We start from the raw sequence: 12,820 nt of genomic DNA on the forward strand, positions 1-12,820 counted from the left end.
ATTCACATCATATCACATATACAGTAGATGTACTCATAAAAGGCATCTTGTGAAATTTGCTGACAGTCATTGTGAGTCTTTAAATAATGATTATATCTCAGACTAAGGTTATCGATTTTCATAGGTCACAGTCCAATTGTTACTCAAACTGTCATTCAGGATAGGGATTATGGGATTTTCACTCATTACAAATACTTGAGAACCATTACCAATAACTCATCAAGCTTTGAACCCAACACTGACACTCTTAGTAAAAGGGTCCAGCACCAAGTGACCTTTTTGAGAAGCTGTGCAATGTTTTATAATGTTTTATCAGTGTGCTATAGAGTCAGTTTACACATACTGCCAGTGGTGGACAAAGTGCACGTCTTCATTACTTAAGTCAAAGTATAGATACTCCATGTCAAATATTACTCCAATACAAGTGAAAGTTGCTGTCAGCTTATTACTTGAGTTAAAGTACTGAATTACTTGCTTTTAAAAATACTTAAGTATTCAAAGTACTTCTTAAAAAAATCGCAAAACGTTGTATTTTCAAAATACATAAGTGCAGTCAAGAATACACAGGAGTACATTGAGTTACAATATTTTTATCTAGAAACCATTATTAAATGTTATAGCTCAACACGCTTTCTCAGATTGGACAGTGAATTTTTGTATGTTTGTGCAGAGTGGGAAACAGGGAGAACATTTCACACGATACGTATCATTCTTCATTTCAAAAACCTCTAACACGAGCTGAAGATATGGACATGGGTGCTCAGGTGCAGAATTATAGCCATCATTACCACCTCTAAATGAACTGCCTGATCCTAGTGAGCTGCTCTGTGTTTGCTCCATGTTCAACCGCACAATATACAGGTGCGACTAAACCACTGAGACAAACAGAACTACACAAACACATTTTACTGTCTTAGGGATCAGATTTCAGAAAAGAGAAGGAAATTCATGAGCTGACGTCAAAGCAAAAGTAGTTAGTAACTAGAGCATTGATAGAAATGTAGTGGAGTGAAAAGTACAATAATTGTCTTCTGAATGTAGTGGAGTGAAAGTAATAAGTTCCCCCAAAAAATAATACTCATGTAAAGTACAGATACTCAAAAAATGTACTAAAGTACTTTACTCAAGTAAATTTACTTTGTTACTGTCCACCACCACCTACTACGTTGTAGCTTGGTTTGGTTGTCTCACAATGCAGACAAAGCTTGTCAAAGTAGTAAGTAGGGAGATTGTCATTAGGCCACATGACATTTACAGTGAGTGTGTAATCAATAAGTTGCAAAAAACCCTAAAGTGTCTTGACCACCCATTCCCCTCAGAAAGTCTAGAACAGAGACAGAGCTTCCTTTATCCCTGTTGACACTGGCATGCTTAATTTGGTAAAATATTTTTCTATGTGAAATTTTTACGTTTACCTGGATTCATGTGCATGAATGAACAGTTAACAATTTTAGATGATTTATTGCTAATTTATTTATTTATCATACCTTGACTTATTATTACTATTCATTTTTTATCTATTGCCTCTTCACAGCACTTAATCTGACTTCACTAGCAAGGGCCACGCCACACAAGGATATAAGTTTGAGCATTTAATGAATTAGTTGTGCGTAGTGTGCCCAGCAGAAGGAGACTCAGGATGGGGGTTCAGTCTCAGCGTTATACTGCCGGAGCTGATCTTGACCCAGGTTGTACCTGGAGGTGGACAAGGGCATAGAAGAAGTGAGCACAAGTTGAGTAGGAGAGGATAAGGAAATAGGTTAAGTGCAGTAGCGTAAGGTGAGGGAGGGTGGGTTGAAGAATCACGGAAAAGCAGTTGGAGTAGGCTGGCTACATTTAAGTAGGCTTGTCAGGTGATTGAGGGTGTGGTTTAGGCGTGGTCCTGCTCCTGAATTTAAGTTAACACTTTAACTTCATTTGTCAATGCACTTTACTGTTCTGTTTTCAAACTGCATAGTATCAGGTTCAGTGTGGTAGTAGAAGTATCTTTGTCTTCACTTCAGCTGTGGAAATGTTGTATCTTCATTTATGATGCACTTTCTGCAGTCTTTGTGTCTTGAAGCCTGATGGAAATCAAATGAAACCATAAAGTTGAAGTAAAGTTTCAGCATATAACAAGTGAAAAATCAAAATTGTTGAGTGGACGATACAAATAGAGTGTTTTGTCAGTGAAGGAGATGAGCTAAAACTGGACAAAACTTTCTGTGCAGAGCCCAAATGTTGCATAACAATCATATTTGGCATGATGATGCTATTTCCAGACAAATATTATTACCAAGACTTGAATTATGAGTTAAGGGAGACGGATACTTGGCAGTTAAAAATGTCTGTTGCACAACATGTAGTAAAGACCCTGAGTTAAGGCACCATAACAAAATGGACTGAAGCCATTTGAGTTGATTATTTAAACATGTGCTGCCCCTCTTACTGATAAAAGGACGACATTGGACCGTATATTATAGCTTTTATAATTTCTGGTGCACCATTAGCAGGTTTCATATTAAATAAACATGGTTATACCAGTATTTTAAAGGAGTGAGACATATTTGCTTTCAGTTTCAGAATGACCTCTTGAAAGAGTGTGGTGGTAGTACAAATATTTTCTTCTCTCCAGTCCAAAGCATCTGCATGAGTTCCATGGAAGGACCCCTGAAGAGTTACACTCCCTTGCTCGGAAAAAAACTTGGTATAAATAACTGGAATCTGAGCCCATGCAAGACTTTGCTGCTCCTCACTCACTATGAAGGTTAGTTGATTTTATTCTCAATAACAATTAGTCTATAGATAAATAATTTGAGATTACAGCTGTGATTTGATTTTAGAGAAGTTCTTGATTTTACTTTGTGTCCTTAGTTTACTTATGAAACCCCCTCTTCCTCATATCTTCGTTCTTTTTGTTTTCCTCTACTTCTCTTTTATGTCTTCCTCCTCTTCTTCTCTTCTTTGTTTTTCTCCACTCTTTCAGAATATTGCACAACTCTTTTCTGCAGTAGTACCACTGCTGCTGCTCCTGTTCTCTGATAAAGGGTAAATCTGTTCTCTTTATTGTTTAACCATTGAAAGCCAAACACAATAAATGACATGTTTGGAACGATTATTCGATTTCTTTGTTGGATTACTTTGATTTCTAATCCATTTTTAAGGTTTTGTATCCAGAGGCTTGATTGCCAATGGGCAGCTTTTGGTGACTGGTCAGAGTGTGATGGCTGCACCAAATTACAGGTCAGCAGGATCAATGCAGTTCTATATTTAGATAGTTGATGAGAAAATTAGTGCAGAGAATGTGAGACTTTTTCAATCTGTGTTAAGATGATTTTTTTTATATATATATTTGATTGATGAATTGGTATAGATGTCATATTTTGGTTTGTAACAGACCAGAAGCAGATCCATGGCCGTATTTGCTCAGTTTGGTGGAAACCCCTGCCAAGGAGGTCGCACTGAGACCAGGTCATGTGAAACCACAAAAGGCTGCCCTCTTGAGGACGGATGTGGAGACTGGTTTCGCTGTGGATCAGGTTAGAAGGAAAAATTAGTTAACATGAGTAATCATAACAAATAAAGTTACATTCACTGAGCTATTTGTCCATCTTTTGACCATCAGGGAAGTGTGTGAGTCGGTCCTTGTTGTGTAATGGGGATCCGGACTGTGAGGGAGATGGCCTTGACGAACGTGTCTGTGAAATAAAAAAATACATTACATGCTCACTATCAACTCCACCCCCAAACACTGACCACCTAGGACTTGGGTAAGTGTGAAATCTTGAAAAGTCACAACCAGTTCAAGGACAAATTAGCAGGAACCACTTTTTAACCAATGGGGCCCTTTTCTGTGTCTGCAGGTTTAATGTGGTAACAGGAAAGTGGAGGGCCAGTGTTATCAATACAAACAGCAATGGGGGCCAGTGTCGCCTAACTTTCAGTGGTGTCCACAACACTTTCTACAGACTGCCTCTCAGTACTATCAAATACAGCTTTGTGGTAGGTCCTGTGGAAGTACTTGCATTGTATTTATTCCTCTTAAGTTAATACTGCTAAGATACCTGTATTCATTCTAATTGCCAACAGGGGGAAACTCTATTTGTTTTAAAAAAAAGTCCAACCACAGGTAACCTGATGAGTAAATAAACTCCCTTTCACCTGATTTGTTAAACCAGTACCCTGTATGGTGGTGCGGTGATTAGCCATGTTGCCTCGCTTAACCCTATAAAGCCTGAACCATCAAATAATTGCTAGAAAATTCTAATTATTTCAAAATGGAGTGTTTATTAGATCTTCTGACGAATAAAAGAAAAAAGAAATTAAATAGCAATTTTCATATATGAGTATTAATTTGTATAATATGTGATACATCAGGAGTTTTGGTGCAAATTTATTGCACAAAGTTTCTTATTTTGAAAAAAAACTAAAACATGTGAAAACAACATTTTTAGCCTATTAAACTTTGAGTGTCCTTCAAATTTTTCCCAAAGTAATTTCAAACATAGAAATATTTTTTCCCATATTGCACAACAGCGTCATACATATTTTGTATTTTGCTACACAACAAAATAACGTATTTATTGTATATTTCTTCTCTAAAAAGTTTACAAACAAATCAATAATAATTGCCTTGGAGGCTACAAATGGACTGAGCATTTTTTCTACATCTTATCACTGTAAGTGATTAGCTATATTGTTCGGCCATGATTATTATTGAATCCTTTGTTACGACTGTGGTTGTAAAGTGTTTTCAGGTGACTATTAGGGATGTTAACAATTAATCGAGTATAAAAATGGTTAGGGTTATGACTAGTGTTAGGGTAATGATTAAGGTTAGGGTTAGGGCTATGATTAGGGTTAGGGTTAGGGTTATGATAAGGGTTAGGGTTAGGGTTATGATTAGGGTTATGAATAGGGTTAGGGTTAGGGTTATGAATAGGGTAAGGGTTATGATTAGGTTAAGGGTTAGGGTTATGAATAGGGTTAGAGTGATGATTAGGGTTAGGGTTATGATTAGGGTTAGGGTTACAAATAGGGTTTGGGTTTGGGTTAGGGTTATGATTATGGTTAGGGTTAGGGTGATGGTTAGGATAAGGGTTAGGGTTATGATTATGGTTAGGTTTAGGGTGATGGCTAGGGTTAGGGTTATGATTAGGGTTAGGGTTAGGGTTAGGAATAGGGTTAGGGATAGGGTTAGGAAAAGGGTTAGGGTTAGGTTTACGAATAGGGTTTGGGTTAGGGTTATGGTATGGTTAGGTTTATGATTAAGTTTAGGGTTAGGGTGATGGTTAGGGTTAGGGTTATGAATAGGGTTAGGGTTAGGGTTAAGAATAGGGTTTGGGTTATGGTTATGATAAGGGTTAGGGTTATGGTTGTGTACTCTACCTACTTTATGTTTTCGTATTCCTGAGAAAACAGGACAATGCACCTGTCTTTGCTGTTGATCGGCTTCTGTGCTGAATCATTTATTAATCAATGCAGTAGATTGCTGTGTGCTGTCCTTGGCGCAGCTGACATGCAACCTGTTGCTATTTATGGGATGTCTTGGATCAATAAGTGAGAATTTGTGTTTTTTATTGATAAGTAGGGAAGAAAATTTATGAGCTGTTTTACAGCTGTGAATTTGACAGAGAATCAGAAGGGCCCCTTGAGGATGCTCAGCCCCCTTTGTGATGAGAATCTAGCTCCGCCCCTGGCACTAGGGCTTGGTATACTTTGATTAGTGAGGCATTCCCACAGTAACTTAGCAACCACGTTATCACAGTACGTATTTACCAAGTAATCATGTGTAGTGTCTTCTAATTCCAAAAACCTAAGATGGCAACAAATGAATGACAGCACAGTGGCTACAACTATCCCTGAAGTCTGCAGAGTTGTGTGTACACAGGATGTCTTGATATCTATGCATCAAGCGACCCAAATTCTTTCCAATTACTCCTGGGAGCAAATAAGTGTTAATGTTACCTCAATTCTGCATCCTTTGTGATCAGGAATTGTACATCTCTCAATTGTGTGTAAAATTACGATTAAGTCTGTTGAACTCAGTGGAACATGTTAAGCTATTGTTGTTTTCAGGTTACAGCTCAGAACGACTTCAGTGATGAGATGTACACCAGTAGATGGCACTATGCAAAGGACGAGGTCAAAAGAGAAACAGTAACCGGGACTACATCAGGATATAGCAACTATGACTTTCACCAAACAGAAGACAAGTCTGAGGTGCGTAGGAATCAGAGATAAAGTCACTGTAATTATGAAAAATTAATTAAAAGTCAATCTATGAAATTCAACTTCCTCCTTTTATGCTTTTTTCCCCACCAGACACACAAACTTGTGGTTTTGAAGAACAACATTGAGGTAGCTCAATTCCAGAGCAACTCTCCAAAGTACCTCCCCATATCCGAAGAATTTTGGAAGGCACTGGCCAAACTCCCATCAGTCTATGACTATTCTGCATACAAGAAAGTTCTGGAGAGGTTTGGAACACACTACATGTCTGAGGGAACCCTCGGAGGCTCCTTCAAAGTCGTCATGAGCATTGATGAAACAACTGAAAGAAGCATGTGTAAGGATTTAAAAATCATTGGCAACTTCATTAGCAGCCCTAATAAATAAAAGTTCCTCGTTAGACATGAAAACCTTTCATATTTGTGATGGTATGCTGAGGATACTGAATTTCAATAGTTAATAGCATTTTGAATCACATTTAAATTTACATAATTTAGCATTTCTTGACTGTTTAGAGTAGAAACCCAAACGTCCCTTTAGCAAACTTTAATTCTTTCTTCAATTTAGTTTTCCAAATCCAAAATAGTGCTCTACCAGCTATTGTCATGCCGTTTTCCCCTGAAATTAGTCTGATTAGCAGCACCTGCATGCTTAGCTCGTAGGTGTAGATAAAACTCAAAGTATCTTGATAATATTTTGATACTGTTTGACATTTTGAGTTTTCAACCGAGCCATCTGGACGGTTTTAAAAGTGAATTAAGGTATTCGTACGCGCTGTGGTGTTGTTATTTCCATCATGGCGGCAGCAAGAAGTTACACCATGCTTTACTTACAAACTTAATCACCTTATGCTGACATCCATAACAAAAATGAAAAAAATCTCACTTTCATCTGTTTTTCTCTTTCAATTTTCCATTGATTTTTAGACAGACAGAGCTCGCAGTATGATGAATGTGAAAGGACCAAACGTTGGTTTCTTATATTCCCCATCACAACAGAGAGCTGCAGGAGTGGTCAATCTCAACAAAAAGATCAATCCTCCAGTACTTTGAAGAATGTTAACAAATATTCCAGCATTTATAACAACATTTAAATGTTAATCTTTCTATCACTCACCATCTGTAAAATCTTTTGAAAACAGATTCACATTCAAATCTGGTGAACAAAGTGGATGTGGTGGGTGGTGGCGTTGAATACATAGCAGTACTGCAGAGACTGGAGCTGAATGACCCAGACAAGAACTGGGAAATGTATTCAAACTGGGCTGACTCTATTCGGTCGTTTCCAAGGGTCACCAAAAAAAAGGTGACACATAATCTTTGACTTCTAAATCAATTAATTTGTATGCACTTCAGTGTATAATCTTATTAAATGATCCTCCTATCCCTCTTGAGTCTTTCTTTCCTATCCTTACACTTTCTTCTCCAGCTGCGGCCCATATCAGAGCTGGTGAAGGAGGTTCAGTGTGCTGGTGTGAAGAAACTTTACCTTCGCAGGGCCATAGAGCAGTACCTTGCTGAGAGCGACCCCTGCCACTGCCGGCCCTGCAGCAACAATGGCATGGCTGTATTGAATGGTGCTACATGCCTGTGTATCTGCAAGGGTGGCACATCAGGAGCGGCCTGTGAGCAGGGAACAGAAGCAGAGGCTCAGCAGGGTGAGTTTCACCTACAGAACAGCTCTTCACTATTAAGAAATAATTTTTGTTTGCCTTCTTCACTGCCAAAATTCAGAAAATCAGACAAGCAGGCAGAGCTATTGTACGAGGTACTGGGAATGTGTTACCTGTGTGTCCACCAAAAAACAACTCAATCACTATGACACAATTGAATCTAATAACTTACAAAAACCTACAAGATATAATTCAACATTTGAAATCCTCATCCTGCTGCCTTGATATTCTACCATCACTATTTTTCAAAAAGGTTTTAGACTGCATGACCTCAGATCTGCTTCAAATTGTCAACATGTCTCTTTTATTAGGTGTCTTCCCGCAGGCCATCAAAACAGCAGTAATTAAACCACTCCTGAAGAACAATTTAGATACATCAGAAATGAACAACTATAGGCCGATATCAAACCCCCCTTTTTTAAGTAAAATTATTGAAAAGGCTGTTTTTCAACAATTGAACAATTATCTAATGATAAATGACTGTTTTGATGTCTTCCGATCAGGATTCCGATCACATCACAGCACAGAGACTGCCCTTGTCAAGGTCCTCAGTGATATTCATTTAAACACAGACAGTGGCAAAATTTCAGTTTTGGCATCGCTTGATCTTAGTGCTGCTTTTGACACAGTTGACCACAAGATACTACTGGACCGACTTGAAAACTGGGTGGGACTCTCTGGTGCAGTACTAAAATGGCTTATGTCCTATTAAAATGACCGGGACTATTTTGTGTCTATAGGTAACTACACATCTGAGCAGGAGAAACTTGTATGTGGAGTACCTCAGGGATCCATTCTTGGGCCTCTGCTATTCAACATCTACATGCTCCTCTTAGGTCAGATAATAAGGAAAAACAAAATAAAATACTATAGCTATGCAGATGACACACATTTACATCACCATATCACTAGGGGATTATTGTCCCATACAAACGCCAAGTAAATGCATTGAACAAATCAATGACTGGACAAGCCAGAACTTTCTTCAGTTAAACAAAGAAAAACTGAAATGATTGTTTTTGGAGCCAAGGAAGAAAGGTGAAAGGATACTGCTCAGCTCCAATCTGCAATGATGAAATGTTCAAACCAAGCCAGAAACCTTGGTGTAGTCTTAGACTCAGACCTTAATTTCAGCAGCCACATTAAGACAATTACAAAGTCAGCCTACTATCACCTTAAGAATATATCAAGGATTAAAGGACTTATGTCTCAGCAGGATGCAGAAAAACGTGTCCATGCATTTATCTTTATCAGACTAGACTACTGTAATGGGGTCTTTACAGAACTCCTTAAAAAGTCCATCACATGGCTGCAGCTCATACAGAATGCTGCCACTCGAGTCCTAACAAGGACCAAAAAAGTAGATCCCATCACTACAGTTCTTAGATCCCTACACTGGCTTCCTGTCTGTCAGAGAATAGACTTTAAAATCCTGCTGATGGTTTATAAAGCATTGAATGGTTTAGGCTCAAAATACATGGCTGATCTGCTGCTACTCCATGAACCATCTGCACCTCTGAGGTCATCAGGTACTGGTCTGCTTTCAGTCCAGAGAGTCAGAACGAAATATGGTGAAGCAGTGTTTAGTCATTATGCACCACATATCTAAAACAAACTCCCTGAAAGCTGTAGGTCTGCTCCAACTCTCACCTCTTTTAAATCAAAGACTAAGACCTTTTTAATTTGCTACTGCCTTCCTATCTTAGCTTATTTTAAATCACTTTAAATGCAAATTTTAATTTTATTTTTAACATATTTCTAATTTTACTTTTCATTTCTGTTTTATTATATTTGTCATTTCAATTGTGTTCTTTTGTGCTTGTCTGAATGTTCCCAATGCTTTTAATGTTTTAATGTAAAGCACATTGAGTTGCCCTCGTGTCTAAAAATAAAGTTGCCTTGCCTTGCCTTGAAGTGATTTTGTATTCTGTTTATTGGTTAAAGTTAAACAGGAACATTGGTAACATGCAGTTGCCTAAATATAAAGCCACTGAAACAACTAGCTTTGTAAATGCTGGTGAGAAGCCCTCTGACATTGAGGCCATGGGTGCTGCAAGGGCAACAAATGTGTTAGTCACAGGCCCGATTACTCACATCCTCCCACTTTCCTTTTCCATTTTCTGCTCATGAAGGAGTGATCCATGGAAGTTGGACCTGCTGGACTGCCTGGTCCTCATGCTCTGGGGGTCGAAGGTCAAGGAGTCGCTCATGTTCCAATCCCACTCCTCAGAATCAGGGACAACACTGTAATGGAGAAGCTACTCAGACATCTGACTGTGAGGATCAGGACCTGCAGTACTTACGGTCAGGGGAGGATTTAGTGTATTTTACAGTGTGAATTTAACGACATTTTTGCAATTTGCACCATCAGTCACGCTTTGAATTCTAATAAGAAGAAGTTTCATATAGATTTTAATCGATGTGCAGTTATAAAACATCTTATTATCAACTTTTTTTTCAGAACAATGGAGCCTCAGTGCTTTGATCACACTCTTGCAGCAATTGAGAGATGTGGAACGCCACCAGCACTGGTCAATGGCTACATCCTGGTACAGATGAAGAACAACTTGAAGCATAGTGTGGAAAAAATGTTCCAACATTACATTTTTTAATAATCACAATTATTGTAACTTTTTCATTATTGTTTCAGCTTTTCCTGGAAGGTCCACATATCATATCATTTGAGTCACTTTTTAAATGAAATGTTCAGCCTCTTGATTTCTCCCTGAGTTTCTGTACAAAGGTGAAGATGCAAAACGGATATTTACCTCTTTGTTTTCAACACGTGCTCCACAGGATCCTAAGGACTTTTACCTTGAGGATAGTAGAGTGGAGTACACCTGCACTGATGGTTTTTATCTTGTTGGTGCTACCACCATAAAATGCAATGCTGATCAGACCTGGTCTCCAGGTCCTGGACTGTGCACAGGTAAGCACCTGTTACAAAAATTAAAATTTTTCACAATGAAAACCAGTGTTTTTTATTAAAGTCTACCTTTCTTTCCTCTCAGTAACTAGGTGCACACTAGAGTCTCTCGCCGAAGATGTCATCGCTTCACCATTTTATCAGAACTATTACATTGGGGATATAGTCACTTTGTCCTGTCCGGCAGGGAAACAGCTGGTAGGAGAGGCAAATACTTTCTGTGACCCCAGCACTAATTTCTCACCTGACCCTGCAAACAGCAAATGCATTCCTGGTAGATATGACAGAAGATTAACTTAGATAGTCAGTGGATGGCATATCTTGATAATTATTCTCATTGTTTTTATCATTGCATTCATGGATATAATTTAGTACACAATTTGTAAGAATGATTTTGTACCCCACAGTAGGTCAGCCACAAAATCCCAATTTTCCCACGTTGCAATGTCAACCATGGGAGAAGTCTATCAGAGGAACATGTGTCTGCAAAATGCCCTTTGAGTGCAGGTATACTTCCTCTTCTAACATAAAGAGAGCACTATGCAACTTTTTTGCATCAAATCAAAGGATTACATTGATGTCTTTGTACCACCAGTTCATCTCTGGAGATGTGTGGGACTTCTCTTGTGACTGGAAAATCTGTTCTCCTAACTGTGTGCAAAATGCACGCACTGCAGTGTATGGGGAAGAATTACACAATAACTGAGGAGAGCGCCTGCAACTGGCCAGAGCGCACCACAATAGGCTGCAACAACTGTCACACGTGGGAGACCTGTGATGGTAGGGAAGTCAAAAACAGCCCACAGTGAAATGAAAGTTTTGCAATTTTTTGTCGTTCGCTTTATATGTCTCTTTGCCATCCTTGCAGATCAAACAAATGAATGCCGCTGTAAGGACTCTGCAGATTGCTCCATACCAGGATTACAAGTCTGTATCCATGTAGGGGAGGATGACAGTACAGCACCTCAGACCATGAGTGAGTGTGAAGCAGGACTGAAAAGATGTAAAGGAGAAAAGGTGTCAGTGCTCAGTATTGTGCCTTGTGTTGCCTGAAGTTGAAGGATGTGACCTGATGACTGGTTAATGTCCTCTAAATATTTATGCAACATAATACTCTCCCAGAGAACTATTAGTGTCATCTCTTTTGTACATTGTAAAAGTACATTATTGCATGCATATAAATATAATGTAAAAATGCATGACTAAAAATAAATTGCACAGTACATAATTGACTATTTTTTTTGTAGATTTACACACTGTTTGAGTTGCATACACATCACACCTTGTATAAGTCTGGGTGTGCAAGAAACCAGTTTCCTGACTGTCCCTTAAGACAATGTCTGAAAATCTGTGCTCTGCACTGATATGGTCTATTTCCAAAGATGCCCTGTGCTTTGAAACCAGACAGCACTCCACCTGCCAAGCAAACCCCTGCTGACAGTCTATTCCTGCCACTGGCTCACTGCCCTCACACTGTGTGAGTGCAAGCGTAAGTGTGTTTGTGTTTGAACATGCCTGAAAAAGTGTGTGAAGATACCAGCTTCTTACTGTCTCCTCACACCATGAAGGTGATTGTTTGTCCCTGAGTTACACCAAAGGCTGCTGGATGAGAGGACAGGGCTAGAAGTGCACTCGAGCTGGTACAGACTCTTGTGCTCATAGAGGGTGATACACACAAGCTGACATACGGACATATGTGTTTTTTAACTAGTTAATTATGTATTTTTGTTTTAGAGGACTTATTCAGGAATGTACAGGAAGGTGTTCACTGTCCATGAGCTTTGAACCTTATTACATCAAAAACTTGAATGAAATGAGTAAGAAGTAATGTGTTGGGCTGAGAAAAGCTGCCTAGAACAGCTTCGATGCACCTTTAAGAGTATCTGGTTCTTTACTGGAAGGTCAATCACCGTCCTGTGAAATAAATCAACTAAAAATCACTAATGACTAATCAATACAGAATAACTCCACAACACTTCATTTTAATTTTCAATATAATTTTCAGTTACCTT

At 38.7% G+C, this 12,820-nt stretch overlaps 1 protein-coding gene across 2 annotated transcripts; it reads left to right on the top strand.

Annotated features, from left to right (window-relative positions):
- The first annotated feature begins 2,575 nt into the window (after positions 1-2,575).
- Positions 2,576-12,036, top strand: c7a (complement component 7a). Of its 2 annotated transcripts, XM_034691150.1 has the most exons (18): positions 2,586-2,746; positions 2,966-3,027; positions 3,144-3,222; positions 3,377-3,518; positions 3,605-3,749; positions 3,843-3,981; positions 6,058-6,201; positions 6,304-6,547; positions 7,137-7,253; positions 7,352-7,515; positions 7,639-7,867; positions 10,015-10,186; positions 10,344-10,431; positions 10,679-10,811; positions 10,894-11,082; positions 11,216-11,315; positions 11,404-11,588; positions 11,677-12,036. In XM_034691150.1, exons 1-18 carry the CDS (start codon positions 2,741-2,743, stop codon positions 11,859-11,861), a joined length of 2,523 nt encoding a protein of 840 aa, XP_034547041.1. In that variant the 5' UTR covers positions 2,586-2,740; the 3' UTR covers positions 11,862-12,036. The 2 variants fall into 2 exon arrangements, with proteins under 2 accessions (XP_034547042.1, XP_034547041.1); XM_034691151.1 differs by lacking the exon at positions 11,677-12,036 and having other exon boundaries at positions 2,576-2,746; positions 10,894-11,006; positions 11,219-11,315; positions 11,404-11,548.
- Positions 12,037-12,820: the final 784 nt, after the last annotated feature.

This window comes from Notolabrus celidotus, chromosome 9 (assembly GCF_009762535.1).
Source record: "Notolabrus celidotus isolate fNotCel1 chromosome 9, fNotCel1.pri, whole genome shotgun sequence".
NCBI lineage: Eukaryota > Metazoa > Chordata > Actinopteri > Labriformes > Labridae > Notolabrus > Notolabrus celidotus.